Source organism: Coregonus clupeaformis, chromosome 10 (genome assembly GCF_020615455.1).
Source record: "Coregonus clupeaformis isolate EN_2021a chromosome 10, ASM2061545v1, whole genome shotgun sequence".
In the NCBI taxonomy this organism is placed as follows: Eukaryota; Metazoa; Chordata; class Actinopteri; order Salmoniformes; family Salmonidae; genus Coregonus; species Coregonus clupeaformis.
Window position 1 is genome coordinate 412,670 of NC_059201.1, and position 19,422 is coordinate 432,091.

At 43.5% G+C, this 19,422-nt stretch overlaps 2 protein-coding genes across 3 annotated transcripts in view; one reads left to right on the top strand and one right to left on the bottom strand.

Moving 5' to 3' along the window:
- Nucleotides 1-2,168, bottom strand: part of LOC121558649 (microtubule-associated tumor suppressor 1) — a 78,845-nt gene extending 76,677 nt beyond the window's left edge. Inside the window, exon 1 of the mRNA XM_045222788.1 lies at nucleotides 1,745-2,168. The gene's annotated coding sequence lies outside the window, so the exon portion shown is untranslated. The remainder of the gene's footprint in view (nucleotides 1-1,744) is intronic.
- A 1,906-nt stretch (nucleotides 2,169-4,074) lies between these two features.
- mtmr7b (myotubularin related protein 7b) lies at nucleotides 4,075-19,065 on the top strand. Of its 2 annotated transcripts, none has more exons than XM_045222789.1 (14): nucleotides 4,075-4,684; nucleotides 5,358-5,480; nucleotides 8,495-8,657; nucleotides 9,358-9,515; nucleotides 10,942-11,070; nucleotides 11,403-11,537; nucleotides 11,987-12,119; nucleotides 13,903-14,012; nucleotides 14,125-14,250; nucleotides 14,476-14,525; nucleotides 15,425-15,625; nucleotides 15,867-16,001; nucleotides 16,461-16,587; nucleotides 16,971-19,065. In XM_045222789.1, the coding sequence occupies exons 1-14, from the start codon at nucleotides 4,658-4,660 to the stop codon at nucleotides 17,301-17,303; spliced, it is 1,950 nt and encodes a 649-aa protein (XP_045078724.1). In that variant the 5' UTR covers nucleotides 4,075-4,657; the 3' UTR covers nucleotides 17,304-19,065. The 2 variants fall into 2 exon arrangements, with proteins under 2 accessions (XP_045078724.1, XP_045078725.1); XM_045222790.1 differs by having other exon boundaries at nucleotides 16,461-16,627; nucleotides 16,971-17,093.
- The last annotated feature ends 357 nt before the right edge of the window (nucleotides 19,066-19,422 follow it).

Consider the following 19,422-nt stretch of genomic DNA (forward strand, 5'->3'; position numbering starts at 1 on the left):
AATTCAAGGCTTTAACACAGGAAATGGTAGTCGAAGGTCACATTACATTTTGAATCGTTTAGACATAGATTACTGCAATTTTTGAATAAATCATTTCCCCACGTTCGTTTTGGCCAAATGGCAACTACCCATATACACAGAGTAGGCCTACACCCTCTCCCTCCTTCTCGTCCCCCTTCACTCAGGTAGTCAAACAGAAGGCGATTTCATCACAGACAGCCTGCCCTTTCTCCACTGCAGAAAGAGAGCGAGCGAGAGAGTATTTAGTTTAACCTCCAGTGTTACCCTATAGTTTCCCCTATAGTCCCTCAGGCAGTGCCAAGAGGAGACATCGCCGCAGCGACAGCCAAGAGCGCTACCACACACACACACACCTCTGCTACTTCCTCTTCCTCCCAGTCCAAGCCATCGGTGTGATGCGATGGCATGGACATTATGTCATGATGTAATTCTTGTCTCAGCAGCCCAGAAGATGATGCCGTTATTGTAGGAATGCCCAGTCATGATGTATTGACCCTGGGATATACCCAGGCTTGGCATAACACACCTTTTACGTCAATGCACAAACGTATTCACTGCCAAAGGAAGGGTACTTACTGACTGTACATAGTGAATGTTCAGGTAGCAGGTTAGAAGGTCCAATGTCAACATAGAGCTTTGAATACCCTGGCTCCAAACACTAACCTACATCAAGCTGTACTAGCGTCCTGTCCAGAGGGTGTACTTGTACATCAAGCTGCCATCACGCTACTTAAACAGGAGCTAGACTAGCGTCATGTCTAGAGGGTGTACTTGTACATCATGCTGCCTCAGGCTACTGAAACAGGAGCTAGACTAGCATCATGTCTAGAGGGTGTACTTGTACATCAAGCTGCCTCAGGCTACTGAAACAGGAGCTAGACTAGCGTCATGTCCAGAGGGTGTACTTGTACATCAAGCTGCCTCAGGCTACTTAAACACGAGGAGATATGCTCCTGCCCATAGGGCCGTTCTGGCTCAGACAAGGCTTACTTATCCAAGGCTTACTGAATTACTTTTGTATACTGTAAGTCAATAATCTATTCATTGCCACTGGCAGCATATCGTAATGTCGATCTCCTGACAGGCCTAGATTCTCTAAGGCTATAGTAGAATAATCTTTCCAGACATAACGTTAGTGTTTAACTCAAGACCATTATACTCTTAACATTTCACTATTTAATTAGGAGAGTGTTTGACATCTTGTGATCAAAGACTGGGGCATGGAATCACTTTAATTCACTAATGATGACAAAAGGGATACAGCCAAAGGGGGTAGACTGCTGAACAGGTGAGTAGACCTAGACACAGGGGATGAGCTGCTACACACACACAACACAACTGAGTTACTAGTGCACATCGTAGCTAAATATTGTATCAAAACACATTCAATGCTGTATACTTATTGGACACGTTTCTTTTACAGAACCTATATTTGTTTCTACTCAGATCCCTCGGACAATGGACCGCCACACTGCCTCAGACTGAACAAAACGTAGGCTACATCCACAGTAGGCTCCAAGAAAGCGTCTGCTATTCAAGACAAGCCATGATAAATAGAATTGAACCAAGTTAAACAGTAATAAACACACAGTAGCCCATGAACATTTCTATTTGTTTGGCACAAAAAAAAAAAAAAGATTTCCTAACATTTGTTAACAAATAACAGACTTTTGTTTTCAACTGAAAGCTTCAACAGCATGCTAGGCAAAAGGGCAAAACTTACCAGAGACTCTACGACAAAACAGCGGCCAGAGAAATGCCAAAGTCATGCAATCCGTTCTCTGCACTATTCACCTGTGCAGACTATGGCGTCATTGTAACCTTTTTAACCTACGCGAAATTCAGATAAAAACGCAGGAATTTATAGATTAGTAGGTGAAGTCCTACAGTCATTAGAAAAAGTTGATAAAAGCCAGGCATGTTGAACTGAAAAGTTGGTGTAGCAGCCTCTTATGGTGGTGGTATGCGTTATGCTATGCTGCAGGCAGAGGTCATTTCTCAATCTCTGCTGCCATCTAGTGGGAAAATACAATCCGTGTCAAATCAGCGCCATTGGTCAGAATACAGTATAGAACTGACTCGATTACAGATAATACAAGCATGGCTTTCCCCCAAAAAATAAAATGCTGAAATAATATTGTTGGGATCTATTTTCTTATAACTAGATGTGATGACTAGCTTAGAAAGAATACATTAATGATTAAACATAATAGGTTTGTGCTGTACTGATATAGATTGTTTAACATAACAAGCTGTGATTAATGTGAGGAACCGTTAGGGGGTAGGCTGAGATAGATTTGTGTCTCACACACACACACACTGCCTCTTTGTTAAACTGCTCAAGGACATGTGTACTGCTACAATGAAGAAGTGCTGACTTTCTAGACAAGTTGTAAAGATAACAACTAATGCCCGGCAACAGGGATGCGCCAAGGGGATGGGACTAGCCTGTGCGCCAACGATAGGTTGGGTAAGTTTAAACCACACCCAGCCTCTATTCTGACAGGCCCAGGAGGGAGCGGGAACTATCTCTGTCAGAGTATTTAAAGAAGAACTTATAACAATAGCTAAGTTCTCTGTCTGCCCTGCGTGGTGTTTCAGTGAGCCCGTATATACGAACATCATATTTACCATTCAAGTGTTTGCATTAATTAAAATACTAGTCTATTTTAGAAGACGTATATTGACCTCTTTTTGTTCCTATACCAGATTTGAATTGACGCAACTTGACAATATAAATGTTGAACTATTCTATTGGGTTATTATCTCTGCATTGCAATTGAAGGGATAAAGTCCTAACCATCATACAAACATTTACATTTCATGGATCTAACCGTTGGATAAATTGTGCGTCTTTATCAGATTCTTGGAATATGTAAAAATGCTCTCTAGTCATTGGCACACATCCTTATCTTGTGAACCACTCAAACTTTAAAAGATATACCTAATCTAATCATACAATTTCCCCAATTCCTCAAAAATTCCCCCCGATCACAGGCTAAGATGACATAATAGGCTGTAGTTCCATGTAATAACTTTATTTCTGAGTAGGTTCACATTCCAAGTGTATTGTGTGTAACACACATTGGGTATGTGCAGGGCTGGCTCCAGGCATAAGCAACATTAGCGGTAGGGCACCCAGTTTTTCTCTTGTTATGTCAGTCACTGACAGTCACTCAAATTAGCCATGTCAGCGAACAATTTTTAGATTAGTAAATTAGTCTAGCCAGCTATCTAAACTTGTAATAATCATGGCCGGCTTTGTGTGTGACTTCATCCACTTCCACATGAAAGCATGTGCTTCTCCCACAATGTCTGAAAGCACGTAAACAATCAACCTGATAGTAGAAGCAGGTCATGGCCAAACACACACATACATACGTAGGCATACACACATACATGTGTACACACAGGAACAGGCTAATATTTGAATAATCTAATTATAAAGATTAAATAGGCAAAACGGAAAAATACACTGATACATTTCACATTTAAATCGGGCCATTCATCTCAAAATTTAAATGTATTCTTTGAATACCTTTATACAAAAACAAAAATCGCCCTGGGATTTGAGCTGTCATTATTTATTTATTTTTTATATTTTTTCAATTGTAACTGTAGTCCGGTCCGTGCTATCCGGGTTCCTTGGGCCGCCCCTGTAATATTCATATGTATAAACATACTGAATTGTAATTGGTTGCATTCTACCATCGTATCATATGGCGCTATGATTGGTTAAGACCACCCAGGTCGTGAGGTCATTTTCAGTTGATCATGGCCGAGACAAGTGAAGATTACCGTTATAACTAGCTAATAAAGAGCTACGTTTAGAAAGATCCTGTCGTACTGCATTTTATTATTTTGTACAAAGCGTACAAAATAAGACAGTCCCTACCCCATTGAAGTTTACATTTAAAATGGTTAGGGTTATGGTTAGGGATGTCCCAAGGATACCGAATAGCACTAGTCGCTACCTGCTCCACTAGCTCATCGCTCAGTGATGTGCGCAGGCGCCGTTGGGAGGTAATAGACGAGTTCGAGAGGATCAAAATCGGAATGCATCATGGGTAAATGGTGACTGAACGATCTACAACAAAAATGAGTCGTTATTATGATGAATGGTGATTTGTAGATCAGTCAATCGGCAGTCTCCTGGAGTCGTTTTGATGCTCTCGAACACGGCCAATCTTTGCCAATATGATCCGTGTTGTTGGATTTCCACTAGATAGCACACCCACAAAGCTATATCGTAAAAATGAGCTTTTTGGTCTTAATTTAAGGTTAGGGTTAGGCATAAGGTTAGCAGTGTGGTTAAGGTTACGGCTAAGGTAAAGTTTAAAATCACATTCTAAGAAGATAAATTGTAGAAATAGGCGGGGTGTATGACTTTGTGGCTGTGGTAACTAGTGACGACCGAGTTGTCATAATCGGGAGTGGATTCAGGGTGATTCTCCTATCGTACAGAATAGGATAGGGGGAACCATGGCATACTTGCGAGGCGCCCCATCTAATATCCAACGCACAGAGAACATGAATCGTTCGCGATTTTTGTACTGAGCCAAGATACTCTATTTGTAAAAAATAAAACCAGGACATCGGATTATTTCTACGCGCACGATTTTGATTGAAGCGGTCCATGATGGAGCACATCCGAACGCCAAAGGTAAACCAACCCTATATTTCCACTTCCATCCTATTCTTTGAGTGTAGGCTACATTATGCTCTTCGTATTGTCCTATTCCTAAATGAAATCGCATTTCAGTTGCGTCTTCTCAAGATGTGACAACGTTTCTGATTCGTGCCATCCCCCTTCTTATGTATCCAATGGCCCGTACATGGCCCGTACATTCAGGATTCCTGAAAATGTAACCATTATATTCTCCGCAATTTATTTTCCTGGTTAAAGTGTTGCAAAAAGAAACACAAAAAAACATTGCTCACATTATGGCATGCCTATAAATCTTGACATTAGAATTTGCACAATCCGTTTCATTCTTGTCCTGGCTTCTTGATGTTTATTCTAGTCTGCCGGGGGCATTTCTCCTATGTGGTTTCTAGTATAATGACAATAGGCCTCAATAAGGACACATTGTTACAGACTCCTGCTGTAGGTTACTTCCATTAAACAGTTATAGCATTCCAGAATCTGACATTCATATCTACAATGACAACATGTGTAAACATTGAGTTCTAGAATGACCTTGGTTTTTTGAGATATGCCTCCACCAATACAGTCAGTCACACACTTCAGTACATTATAGCCTACAGATAGGATTACATTCCGTTTTGACCCCATTTATACTTGTGTGTGTGTTTTTGTGTCTGTGGCCCTATAGGTGGAGAATGTCCGCCTGATTGACCGTACGGCACCCAGGAAAGCCACGTTGGGGACGCTGTACCTCTCCGCCACACACACCATCTTCGTGGAGAACAACCCAGAGACACGCAGAGAGACTTGGGTAGGAACTAGGAAGTGAAACCAGTTGTTTCAACAGACCCCATTCTGACACAACACTTATCACAAGTCGTCTGGCCTGACACTGTTCTGACACAATCCCACTATCTGCCCTGTGTGGCTTCCTTCCTGCCTTCTCAGAAAGATCCCATTGATTCGCTCTTGCACTTTGGAGACACTGGAATCACCTCAAATCAATGGACCGCATCCAATACATTTATTATTTAATGGATATCTCCTTCATACACGTGATGTGAGATTTGTCGGGGTATTTAGGCCTACTGAAGTGAACAGGAGTGGAACCCTTTTCTCAGGGCCGGATTCCCGAACGGGCACAGAGCCCCCCCCCCCCTTTTATGGTTGGGGCCCCCCTGGAGGTCGGGGGCCCCCAGATAGCATATGATAGCAACATTTGTAGAATAACAGGACATTTGCTTTAAAATCTTCTAAATTGTCTCTTAGCCTCATGGAAAAATGTGTAGAATAGCAGGAAATGAGCTTTAAAACTGAAAAACAAATCCCCAGCCTCATGGCAAAATGTGAACAAAAGCATGATGAGCTAAAACTACACATCTTCTTCCCAGCCATATGCCAAAAAAGTGTCGAATTGCAGGAAATTTGCTTTAAAACTGCAACATGTTCTCTTAGCCTCATGACAGAATGTGTAGAATAGCATTATAAAACTGGAAATTTCTCGCTCTGCACTTTGGCAAAATGTGTTGAAATGCAGGAAGTTAGCTGATTTCCCCCCCAAAATAAAAAATCTTACTATATAGAGTGGGGAGAACAAGTATTTGATACACTGCCGATCTTGCAGGTTTTCCTACTTACAAAGCATGTAGAGGTCTGTAATTTTTATCATAGGTACACTTCAACTGTGAGAGACGGAATCTAAAACAAAAATCCAGAAAATCACATTGTATGATTTTTAAGTAATTAATTTGCATTTTATTACATGACATAAGTATTTGATACATCAGAAAAGCAGAACTTAATATTTGGTACAGAAACCTTTGTTTGCAATTACAGAGATCATACGTTTCCTGTAGATCTTGACCAGGTTTGCACACACTGCAGCAGGGATTTTGGCCCACTCCTCCATACAGACCTTCTCCAGATCCTTCAGGTTTCGGGGCTGTCGCTGGGCAAAACGGACTTTCAGCTCCCTCCAAAGATTTTGTTATTGGGTTCAGGTCTGGAGACTGGCTAGGTCACCATGAGATGCTTCTTACGGAGCCACTCCTTAGTTGCCCTGGCTGTATGTTTCGGGTCGTTGTCATGCTGGAAGACCCAGCCTTGACCCATCTTCAATGGTCTTACTGAGGGAAGGAGGTTGTTGGCCAAGATCTCGCGATACATGGCCCCATCCATCCTCCCCTCAATACGGTGCAGTCGTCCTGTCCCCTTTGCAGAAAAGCATCCCCAAAGAATGATGTTTCCACCTCCATGCTTCACGGTTGGGATGGTGTTCTTGGGGTTGTACTCATCCTTCTTCTTCCTCCAAACACGGCAAGTGGAGTTTAGACCAAAAAGCTCTATTTTTGTCTCATCAGACCACATGACCTTCTCCCATTCCTCCTCTGGATCATCCAGATGGTCATTGGCAAACTTCAGACTGGCCTGGACATGCGCTGGCTTGAGCAGGGGGACCTTGCGTGCGCTGCAGGATTTTAATCCATGACGGCGTAGTGTGTTACTAATGGTTTTCTTTGAGACTGTGGTCCCAGCTCTCTTCAGGTCATTGACCAGGTCCTGCCGTGTAGTTCTCGGCTGATCCCTCACCTTCCTCATGATCATTGATGCCCCACGAGGTGAGATCTTGCATGGAGCCCCAGACCGAGGGTGATTGACCGTCATCTTAAACTTCTTCCATTTTCTAATAATTGCGCCAACAGTTGTTGCCTCGTATTATTTTGCTTGTTATGTGCCTTCTCACCAAGCTGCTTGCCTATTGTCCTGTAGCCCATCCCAACTTGTGCAGGTCTACAATTTTATCCCTGATGTCCTTACACCGCTCTCTGGTCTTGGCCATTGTGGAGAGGTTGGATTCTGTTTGATTGAGTGTGTGGACAGGTGTCTTTTATACAGGTAACGAGTTCAAACAGGTGCAGTTAATATAGGTAATGAGTGGAGAACAGGAGGGCTTCTTAAAGAAAAACTAACAGGTCTGTGAGAGCCGGAATTCTTACTGGTTGGTAGGTGATCAAATACTTAAAAATCATACAATGTGATTTTCTGGATTTTTGTTTTAGATTCCGTCTCTCACAGTTGAAGTGTACCTATGATAAAAATTACAGACCTCTACATGCTTTGTAAGTAGGAAAACCTGCAAAATCGGCAGTGTATCAAATACTTGTTCTCCCCAGTGTATATATATATACTGCCAGTCAAAAGTTTGGACACACCTACTCATTCAAGGGTTTTTCTTTATTTTGTATTATTTTCTACATTGTAGAATAATAGTGAAGACATCAAAACTCTGACATAACACATGGAATCATGTAGTAACCAACAAAGTGTTAAACAAATCAAAATATATTTGAGATTCTTCAAAGTAGCCACCCTTTGCGTTGATGACAGCTTTGCATTACTTTAAGACATGAAGGTCAGTGCCCTGAGTCCCCAAATGCGGATCAATAATGGACAGCAGACATTATTACATCATTATTAGTTATTTAGTGTTATGATAAGCAATGCATTCAATAACTGTCAAATTCCATTTTTACTAAACTATAGTTATTTAGTGATTTGGTAAACTAGCCTACCCTTCCACTTCCAGAATTCAAATGTTTTCAACTTAGCAATAGATGTCACTGTGACAGCCGGCCCCCTTACCATTGGCCCTAACCCTTCGATGTTTGCAGATCTGAAGGATCTGGATAGGTATAAGCAGTGTAGTGGTAGAGCTTCCACCATATTGCCACCTTACAGATCTGCAAACGTCGAAGGGTTAGTTGGGGCCAAGGGGAGGGGAGCGAATTGGGACCGGCTGTGAGAGTTCTCGGTTGTCATTGCCAGGTGCTCCACAGCATGGTGGCCAGTGTGGAGCGGCCGCCCACCACCCCTTCAGGAAGCCACCTGGTCGTCCGCACTAAGAACTTCCAGGTGGTTCAGCTGCTCATCCCCCAGGAGAGGGACGCCATGGATGTCCAGGCCTCACTCGCACGCCTCTCCCGCCCAGGTGAGAGAGACTATCACCTCTTAGAACCCATTCACCTGGATCCTGTTCAGTTGGGAGAAAACCTTTTGAATTGGAATGGAACAAGGAGGTACTGCCAGGAGCATACCACCTGGCATCCCACTGCTGGCTTGCCTCTGAAGCTAAGCAGGGTTGGTCCTGGGTGGGAGACCAGGTGCTGCTGGAAGTGGTGTTGTAGACCCAGTAGGAGGCACTCTTTCCTCTGGTAAAATAAATACATAATATATATCCCAGGGCAGTGATTGGGGACATTGCGTTGTGTAGTGGTTAAATGAATCTGAGTTGTGTTGTGGTTAAATGAATCAGAATTGTTTATTGTGTTGTGGTTAAATTAATCTAAATCGTTTATTGTGTAGTAGTTAAATGAATCTGAATCATTTATTGGGTAGTGGTTAAATGAATCTGCATAATTTATTTGTAGTGTTTAAATGAATCTGAATCATGTATTGTGTAGTACTTAAATGAATCTGAATAATTTATTGTGTCGTGGTTAAATTCATCTGAATCATTTATTGTGTAGTGGTTAAACGAATCTGAATCATAGTATGATCCTTTGATAGACTGCTGTAGTGTTTCTCTGTTGTCCAAAAGAGATTTACGGCAAGCTCTACTCCTTGTCCTTCAATACAATCCCAACATGATTTTATCTGATTTATCAAATATGATCATTTGTTTAACCCAGAGAAATATAGCGAGCTCTACTGCTTGTCCATCAATCCCAACGCCAACAAGGAGGAGCGGGAAGAGTCCTGGAGTTTCCTAGACCTGCAGGCGGACTACAGACGCATGGGCGTGCCCAACAACCTCTGGGTCAGCACACCAGCCAACAGCGAGTACAGGGTTAGTAGTATTACAGTCCTCTTCTGATTTTAAACACTATAGTCCTAATCAGATAGTGAGGACAGGGTTAGTACAGTCCTCTTCTGATTTTAAACACTATAGTCCTAATCAGATAGTGAGTACAGGGTTAGCACAGTCCTCTTCTGATTTTAAACACTATAGTCCTAATCAGATAGTGAGGACAGGGTTAGTACAGTCCTCTTCTGATTTTAAACACTATAGTCCTAATCAGATAGTGAGGACAGGGTTAGTACAGTCCTCTTCTGATTTTAAACACTATAGTCCTAATCAGATAGTGAGTACAGGGTTAGTACAGTCCTCTTCAGATTTGTCTGGTTTTGATAGAGTATTGAGTTAGTTATAGTCCTGATCTGATGTTGAGTACTGGGTTTGTTCAGTCTGGGTCTGATGTTGACTACTGGGTTAGTAGCAGGGGTTGGAACTGCAATTCTTTTCCAATCGTTTTGTTCTGAACAGAATCACACATTTTTTTTGTTTCATTCCACTGTTCCGACCAGCAAAATAAAAGTTCTGAACAGGTTCGAAACAAAAAAAAGTACCAGTTTATATAGTTCCTTTCTGTTCCTTTTTTAACCTGTGAAATCAACAGTTTTTTTACATTTAGCTCATTCAATTACTTCACCAATCAGTGTGGATAGAGCAGGCAAGCTAGTTGTTTACATGCGTGATGGACAGACAAGTATAGCCTATGGCGCAACATGTGACTGACATTTTGCGTGTGGGGAGAGAGCGAGAGAGGGTTGAGGAGGAGGCTTGAAGCGCTGTGCATCTTGTTATGACATGCATTATCTGTATTAGGTCCACGGAATAGGAGGAGCAGCTTCTATTGATGAACTTTGAATGTCCTTTGAGCTAGCTAGCTAACAAGCTTGTGTGTGCAGAGTGGCAACAGAATTAAAAACACGTCTTACCTTTTTGTAGTTAATAAATCCAACGTGAAATGTGATAACTAGGCCTATAGTATCCTTAACTAGCATTGAATAAGTTCATCCATTCTTCTCTAGCTAATAAAAAATCTCTCTCCCGATGTTCTGAATCACGCTTGTAACGTCAGTACAGTAGCCTATGCTTCGGAGGGGGGAGGGGCAGGTAGTCAAAGGCAACGTTTTTCAGTTTGCAGGCAGACACTGAAATACATTTCTGAGTGACAGAGTGAGGGCTTTGCATAGGCATTTTGTTGTGGGACTAGAAACAAATGCCTGGAACATAACTGGTTCCCATGCTTTTAAAGTAACAATTCTGTTCCGGAACAGTTGGGTTCACTTTCGTTCCAGGTTCCGTTTCTGTTCCTTGACATTTTTTTTGCTCTTTTCCGGTTTTCTGTTCTGTGCCGTGAACCAGTTCCAACTGCTGGTTAGTAAGATAGACCTCCTCTTCTAAAGACTATTTCTCTCTCTGCCTGCAGGTGTGTGACACGTACCCATCAGAGCTGTTTGTGCCAAAGTCGGCCACACCTCCCGTCATCGTTGGGAGCTCTAAGTTCCGGAGCCGAGGGCGTTTACCCGTGCTGACGTACTTCCACCAGGATACCCTAGTGAGTGGATGAGGCATACTATCTGGGTCAATGGTGTGGGTTGACTCTGGAGAACAGTTTTATGTTATTGTTTAATTTAGGTGATTCGTCATGTTTAATTCTTATATCTGAACCAGTCATTGGTCTGAATATTGTGTTTTCCGTTTTAACATTTCAAATGACTTTCATGACTGTTTAAATGTGAGCTTTTGCTTGGCATGCCAAGACACAGGTAGGATACTTGCACTGTACGAGTAGTATTAAACACCACCTCCTACTCTGAGTTGGATGTCATCACCAGTCACCTCAGCGTCTGACCTCTAACCTCTGCTCCCTGACCCCTTCTCTCCCAGGCTGCTATCTGCCGCTGCAGTCAGCCCCTGTCCGGCTTCAGTGCTCGCTCCCAGGAGGATGAACAAATGCTGCAGGCCATCATGAAGTCCAACCCGGGCAGTGACTACATCTACGTGGTGGACACAAGGCCAAAGGTCAGAGGTCACCATAGATAGACTCTGGGGTCAGGTAGTGTTGATATACTGTAAGGTCAATGGGGGAGTGATGGTAGATGAATGGCGTTTCCTTTTCCTTGAAGCCTCCTTGACTTGGGTGGACATCTGATCCATCCACCGTCCATGTGCTGGCTCTCAGACTGTAGTCTCTCTCCAGGCTTTGTCGATTAAAGCTGAATATCAATGGGCGGCAGGTAGCCTAGCGGTTCAAAAGCGTTGGGCCAGTAACCGAAAGGTCGCTGGTGCGAACCCCCGAGCCAACTAGGTGAAAAATCTGTCGATGTGCCCTTGAGCAAGACACTTAACCCTAATGGCTCCTGGAAGTCGCTCTGGATAAGAGCGCCTGCTAAATGACTAAAATGTAATGATGTCTTCAACAGTACGTATTTGACTGTATTGTGTTATAATGATGAATCATCTCTCTCCAGTTGAATGCGATGGCCAACCGGGCGGCTGGGAAAGGCTATGAGAATGAGGACCACTACACCAACGTCAAGCTGCAGTTCATCGGCATCGAGAACATCCATGTGATGAGGAACAGCCAGCAGAAGATCATTGACGGTAATGAGTTCCTCTTTCCCCTTCTTTTCCAACCATGGGGCGACGTTCTGCTGAACATGTCTTGTATGACATTCACATTCAGTATTCCTACTCAGTTCATGCTCAAAGTTGTCCAGATTCATGCATTCCTTTGGGTTGGTTTGTGAATGTCCCACATGTACAGTACCAGTCAAAAAGTTGGACACACCTACTCATTCAAGGGTTTTTCTTTATTTTTTACATTGTAGAATAATAGTGAAGACATCAAAACTATAAAATAACACATATGGAATCATGTAGTAACCCAAAAAGTGTTAAACAAATCAAAATATATTTTACATTTAGATTCTTCAAAGTAGCCACCCTTTGCCTAAATGACAGTGTTGCACACTCTTAGCATTCTCTCAACCAGCTTCACCTGGAATACTTTTCCAACAGTCTTGAAGGAGTTCCCACATATGCTGAGCACTTGTTGACTGCTTTTTCTTCATTCTGCGGTCCAACTCATCCCGAACCATCTCAATTGGGTTGAGGTCGGTTGATTGTGGAGGCCAGGTCATTTGATGCAGCACTCCATCGCTCTCCTTCTTGGTCAAATAGCCACTGCACAGCCTGGAGGTGTGTTGGGTCATTGTCCTGTTGAAAAACAAATGATAGTCCCACTAAGCGCAAACCAGATGGGATGGCGTATCGCTGCAGAATGCTGTGGTAGCCATGCTGGTTAACTGTGCCTTGAATTACAGCAAAGCACCCCCACACCATCACACCTCCTCCTCCATGCTTCACAGTGGGAACCACACATGCGGAGATCATCCGTTCACCTACTCTGCGTCTCACAAAGACACGGCGGTTGGAACCAAAAATCACAAATTTGGACTCATCAGACCAAAGGACAGATTTCCACCGGTCTAATGTCCATTGCTCGTGTTTCTTGGCCCAAGCAAGTATTTTCTTATTATTGCTGTCCTTTAGTAGTGGTTTCTTTTCAGCAATTCGACCATGAAGGCCTGATTCATACAGTCTCCTCTGAACAGTTGATGTTGAGATGTGTCTGTTACTTGAACTCTGTGAAGCATTTATTTGGGTTGCAATTCCTGAGGCTGGTAACTCTAATTAACTTATCCTCTGCAGCAGAGGTAACTCTGGGTCTTCCTTTCCTGTGGTGGTCCTGTGGTGGTCCTCATAGCGCTTGATGGTTTTTGTGACTGCACTTGAAGAAACTTTCAAAGTTCTTGACATTTTCCAGATTGACTGACCTTCATGTCTTAAAGTAATGATGGACTGTCGTTTCTCTTTGCTTATTTGAGCTGTGCTTGCCATAATATGGACTTGGTCTTTTACCAAATAGGGCTATCTTCTGGATACCACTCCTACCTTGTCACAACACAACTGATTGGCTCAAACGCATTGACAAGGAAAGAAATTCCACAAATTAACTTTTAACAAGGCACACCTGTTAATTGAAATGCATTCCAGGTGACTACCTCATGAAGCTGGTTGAGAGAATGCCAAGAGTGTGCAAAGCTGTCATCAAGGCAAAGGGTGGCTACTTTGAAGAATCTTAAATATAAAATATATTTTGATTTGTTTAACACTTTTTTTGGTTACTACATGATTCCATATGTGTTATTTCATAGTTTTGATGTCTTCACTATTATTATACAATGTAGAAAATAGTACAAATAAAGAAAAACCCTGGAATGAGTAGGTGTGTCCAAACCTTTGACTGATATTGTATGTGTGTGTGTTTTAAGATGTGTGTATGCATGACTGACTGCCCTCTCTTCCTGTGTTGACCCTATAGTGGGCGAGCTCAAGACGCCCTCCATGGGCGACTTCCTGTGGGGGCTGGAGAGCTCTGGTTGGTTGAAGCACATCAAAGCCGTGCTGGACACAGGCGTCTTCATCGCCAAGGTGATACACACGGGGCAGGGAGCGCGAGCACACACACACACACACACACATACACATACAATGGGTATCAATTACATCCTATGCTGTCTTTCATACTGTGATCTGTGTGTAGGCGGTGGCGGAGGAGGGTATCAGTGTGGTGGTCCACTGTTCGGACGGTTGGGACAGGACAGCCCAAGCCTGTTCTGTAGCCAGTGTACTCCTGGACCCTTACTACAGGACTATGAAGGGACTCATGGTAAGGCATTATCTTCCGTTCATCACACACTATCTGCAGTCTACGTAATGGCACACACAGACCTGTCTGTCTTCTACTGTGATCCAATCCAGAGAAATAGTTAGCATACGTGGGGCCAGTTTTCCGGACCGTGGAGTCTCCATGAAGTATGCGTTTTAGTCCTGGACTAGACATCATCTGTACCTAGAAAGATTGAATCTCTTCCTCCTGTCTCCTGTCTTGTAGCTGCTGATCGAGAGGGACTGGGTGTCGTTCGGCCACAAGTTCTCACACAGGTCAGTCCGTCCCACACGTTTGTCTTAGAAGCCAATTCCTAACTCTGACTGTTTCGTAGAATGAAGATCCCTGCAGTGCCATGCATTTCACCTTCTCAAGGAGAGTCCTTCATCAGAAAGAGAAGTGCATTTGTCACAGATATCATACGGCGTGTCCAACCTACGCACCGTGTCCGCCACGAGCGCTTTCAGATCCTCTCACCATGTGTCCGCCATGTGTGCTGCACTCAGGTCAGATCATAACCCCTGTGAAATTCAGCCACTTTAGCAGCGACTGTCTGTCTCAGATTTCAGTTAGGATTGGTGAAGAGTTATTTCACGTCTTTGAGGTGTTCCACTCCAGTCTTTGCATGCTCTCTTATCAGTTGAAGCCATTGGCTAGATTAAAAAGGTAACTGACCTTGATTCAGTTACCTAGAGGCATTACTGTTTAACCAGTGGGTCATAAAATTGCCATGACAACTCCCCAGGATTACCTATTAGTTGTTTAAATCTGTTTAAAGGGGCAATCAGCAGTTGCTACATACATTTTTGGACTTTGATATGTACCCATTGATTCTTTAAGAATATAACTTATAAATGCTTCTTAAACTTAGTTCAACTGTCGTACCCCATCATAATTCAAAATATAAGCTTGTTTTACTTCAATGTTTGTAAACAAAGAAAATGTAAACAAACATTATATAGCCTCAAAACATGGTTCAAACTATAATTTTGATATCATGGATGGTCAGTCCATTGCATACATAGCCCTGTCTATGAATTTGAGAGGGGTTACAACCCTCAGCTTTTCACCAAACCAGGGGCAGGGAGTCCGTTTTGTTATTGTTTCTACTGCTGATTGCCCCTTTAAACTCCTTATGAACGTGTTATAAACTGCAGTCTTTCCGTCTCTGCAGGTACAACCATCTGGAAGGTGATCCTAAGGAGGTGTCCCCGGTGATAGACCAGTTCCTGGAGTCTGTGTGGCAGCTGTCAGAGCAGTTCCCCTGTGCCTTTGAGTTCAACGAGCGCTTCCTGGTCCAGCTGCACAGACACGTCTACTCCTGCCAGTACGGCAACTTCCTGGGCAACAGCCAGAAGGAGAGGAGGGACATGGGGTGAGACTGAGGGTGCCAATGTGATGGAGGTAGTTCAGTGAACCATGCTTGTGTTACACGAGTAACCTTGCCTGAGGCGTGAATACTTGTGTTAGCTCAGCGGGCTAACAACCTTGTGGTTCATAAGGCCGCTACAACCCTATTCCATGCAGGTCTCTGCCTTTCCTATAGCAAGCTCTTCTGTACTGTAACTCCCCTCTCATGTATCACATCTGTTGTGGTTTTCTCCATCGTTGGTCAGGCTCCGTGAGAGGACTCACTCCCTGTGGCCCCAGCTCTGGAAGGACAGAGCACAGTACGCCAACCCCCTGTACAGGGCCGACCACACCCAGACTCAGGGGATGCTACGGCCCAACACCACCCCGTACTGCTTCAAGTGAGTTACTGCACCCTCTAATAGTCCAATAGTCAAAAAGCTAGAAGGACTGGGACACCGGATGGTTTTGATTTACTTTGTGTCTTTGGGTACATCTGAGCCGAAGGGTTGTGGGTTAAAACCGTAAAATCCATCAGATATGGTATGGTTTAGATCCAGAGTGTTTGTTCAATAGTTGTAGAACGGTTTAGATCCAGAGTGTTTGTTCAATAGGGCGGCATGTAGCTTAGTGGTTAAGAGCATTGTGCCAGTAGCCGAAAGGTCGCTGGTTCTAATCCCTGAGCCGACTAGGTGAAAAATCTGTCTGTGTCCTTGAGCAAGGCACTTAACCCTAATTGCTCCTGTAAGTCGCTCTGGATAAGAGCATCTGCTAAATGACAAAAAAAAAAAATGTTTTAGTACGGTTTAGATCCAGAGTGTTTGTTCAATAGTTGTAGTACGGTGTATCTTGTCTCCAAGGATGTGGAAGGGCATGTATAACCGTGTGGAGAAGAGCGCGCCCCCGCGTCAGACGCCCGTCGACTTACTGACAGTCGTGAGGGAGGAGACTCAGCAGCTGGAGGAGGAGCTGACCAATCACCAGGAGGTAGCACCGGGAGGGACGGCCCACCCGGGCACCAAACAAGGCATACAGACACGCTCGCGTAACGCTCCCAATGAACGCTGCTCTTTAAGGCCAATTTACACGTTTATCAATGTATTATTATAATTATTTATTATTATAATTATCATTATGCATTACTATTAACTCGTTTGTGCTGTTTTAACAAATATATCGTTGGGTTTTACAGGGGTAGGGGGCAAACACCATCAAGTCAAAGATAAGTTGAAGAGAATGTGTCTCAAAGAGGGGCGTTCAACAGGAGGGTTTCCGTTACATGTACAGTAGTCTGCTTGTAGTCTATAGACATAGTGATTTATTCCTATTCTATCCCAGACTTACTGGTAAAATTTGTATTATTCTTCCAGAGGATTGCAGCCCTGATGAAGGGGGATCAAACTAAGGGGAACACGGGTCAGAGGAAGACCAACAAAGTGTATGAGGAAGAGTGCAGGCCAGGTGGTCCTCCCACTGGAGATGGCCCCGTCAGCAGCCCCCCTCAGGACTATTGTCCCTCCCGGAGGGGGCCCCCGGGCCCGGCTATGACCCTGCCCCTGGGCCCCCCCAAGGGCCCTGACCCCGACGACCTCTCCTCGGCTTGCAGCGACATGGAATCGGGCGTGGCCGACCTCAGCAGCCGCTCCTCCAGTGGCGGCGACGACAGCAGGGACCCTGACGAGGCCGTCTACTGCGCGGCCTGAGCGAAAATGGCAATCAATGATGGGTTGAAGAGGGGTTTGTCGGGGGGTTGCCTTGTTGACTAGGGCACTTTGCATTGACAATTGAATATCAGAGGTTTCTGTTTTGATGGGGCCAATTTGACTGGATTTTACTTGTGATTATTTTGTTTTCTGTGTAGTTAGTATCGGAGCACAATGTGAGAGCCTGCCGGGTATTGTGGTAACACTGGGTAGCCATAGTGGATGTATGAATACTAGTGCAAAATGTGAACAAAAATATTCCAGGACCAAACGTTTACAGCAAAAATATTTTGTCTTAAGCTATTATGTTTTGAGTTACGATGTACTGTACATCATTTTAAATCAGGAACAAATTGTTTGTACATTTGTTTGTACAGTAGTAGGACTACCCCTTGATAACCAAACTATCAGAAGCATCCGAAATCCATTTGTCCATTCTGTAGTCTGAACAAGCATATAGGCTACAATGTTTCCCAGTATACCATGGTCGTAATTCAGGAGGCAAAAAAACTGAACAAAACGGTCAGAAATGCTGTTGCAAAACGTTTCACTACGTTCTGCACTAATTAACACAACCCAGATAACACGGTCAAACATGGCACATGTTTTTGGAACATTATCACCACCCAATCTAGTTTTATGTTTACTGTCTCGTTCCGATAACCTGCCTTCTCACACAAATGAAGAAACACTGCACTTCTCAACTAGCCTGGATGAACAGAAATGTCAGTGTTGCCATGACTAGGCTTTTATTTGGTCTTGAAATAAAATGAAAGTTGCTGCTTATTAGTAATGAATCGAGAGATATACTCTTTCCTTTGGAAAGCCCATTGAACGATGGTAACTTTTTTGGATGGTTATTCCCATTGATGTGTATATTTAACTGTGTATACGAGTGCATTCACTAGCGCTGTAGTATGTACACTTAGGATACATTAGAAACTTTGTTCCAATCTCAACACCAGCGCACCACTTAGAATGCATGGCCAACACATTGGTTCAATCTGAATGGTATGTGGTTGTGGATATTGTAGCATTAGTTAGCCTGAGTGCCATTCTGTTTCTGCCCGCTTGCCAACTGCCTATAGACGGGTTAGCTGACAACCGCACGAAAACGAGGCGCGCGCTTCAAAGGGGCAGAAAGCCGTGTGTTGTATGGTTCTGGTGGCCAGATAGCTAGCAACAATGACAAGAAACTGCCATGTGGGGGATCATAGGTGGCTCGTTTCAGCTTGTTCTTGATACCATGTCTTGTTTTGAGGCGACTGATGTCACATCTATGCTAATGTGGCTAAAATTTGCTTGCTAGCTAACCAACAACTGTAACAATGTATTTGCGAGACAAGTACTCATTGTGGAACTTGATTTATGTTTTCACTAGACATTGGCTGAACTATAGTTTACATGTTATCAACAATCTAAGCCAACCCCATCTATTTTGCCCCATAGTTGCGCACGCATCGGTTTTGTTGCTAAACAACCAACCTGTCTATGAAATTGTCATGGCTTGACAATGAGCAATGGAGTTGGCAAGAGCACAAACAGATCTGGGACCAGGCTAAGTATTAGTTAGACTGTTGAGAAACCCATGAGCGTCTGCTAAATGACTAAAATATAATGTAAAATGTATGGTCAACCTAGGAAAACAACATGGCTAAATCCAATGGATATCCTTTCCACTTTCGTATTTAGTGTTTCCTGCATATGTTGTTGTAAATGACCTGTTGAAATAAACTCCACTCACTGTCAAAGGGAAATGACATTTGATGGTTTGGTACTTTTTACTCCCCAATTTCGTGATATCCAATTGGTAGTTACAGTCTTGTCCCAACTCATCTGCCTCATGGGACCGGCTGCAACACAGCCTGGGATCGAACCCGGGTCTGTAGTGACGCCTCTAGCACCGCCATGCAGTGCCTTAGACCGCTGCACCACTCTTACCTTCTTTTACAAACTGAATAGAGTGTACATGAGGTTATGAACATGACTGTGCATTTCAGTCACACTGAAATGCAGTACAAACACATACACCCACAAGCTCTCACACATGCTGGTCAGATGTTATGGTTATAAAAAATATATATCTTAGTAAACAAGTGTGTGTTGCTTACAAGCTGAA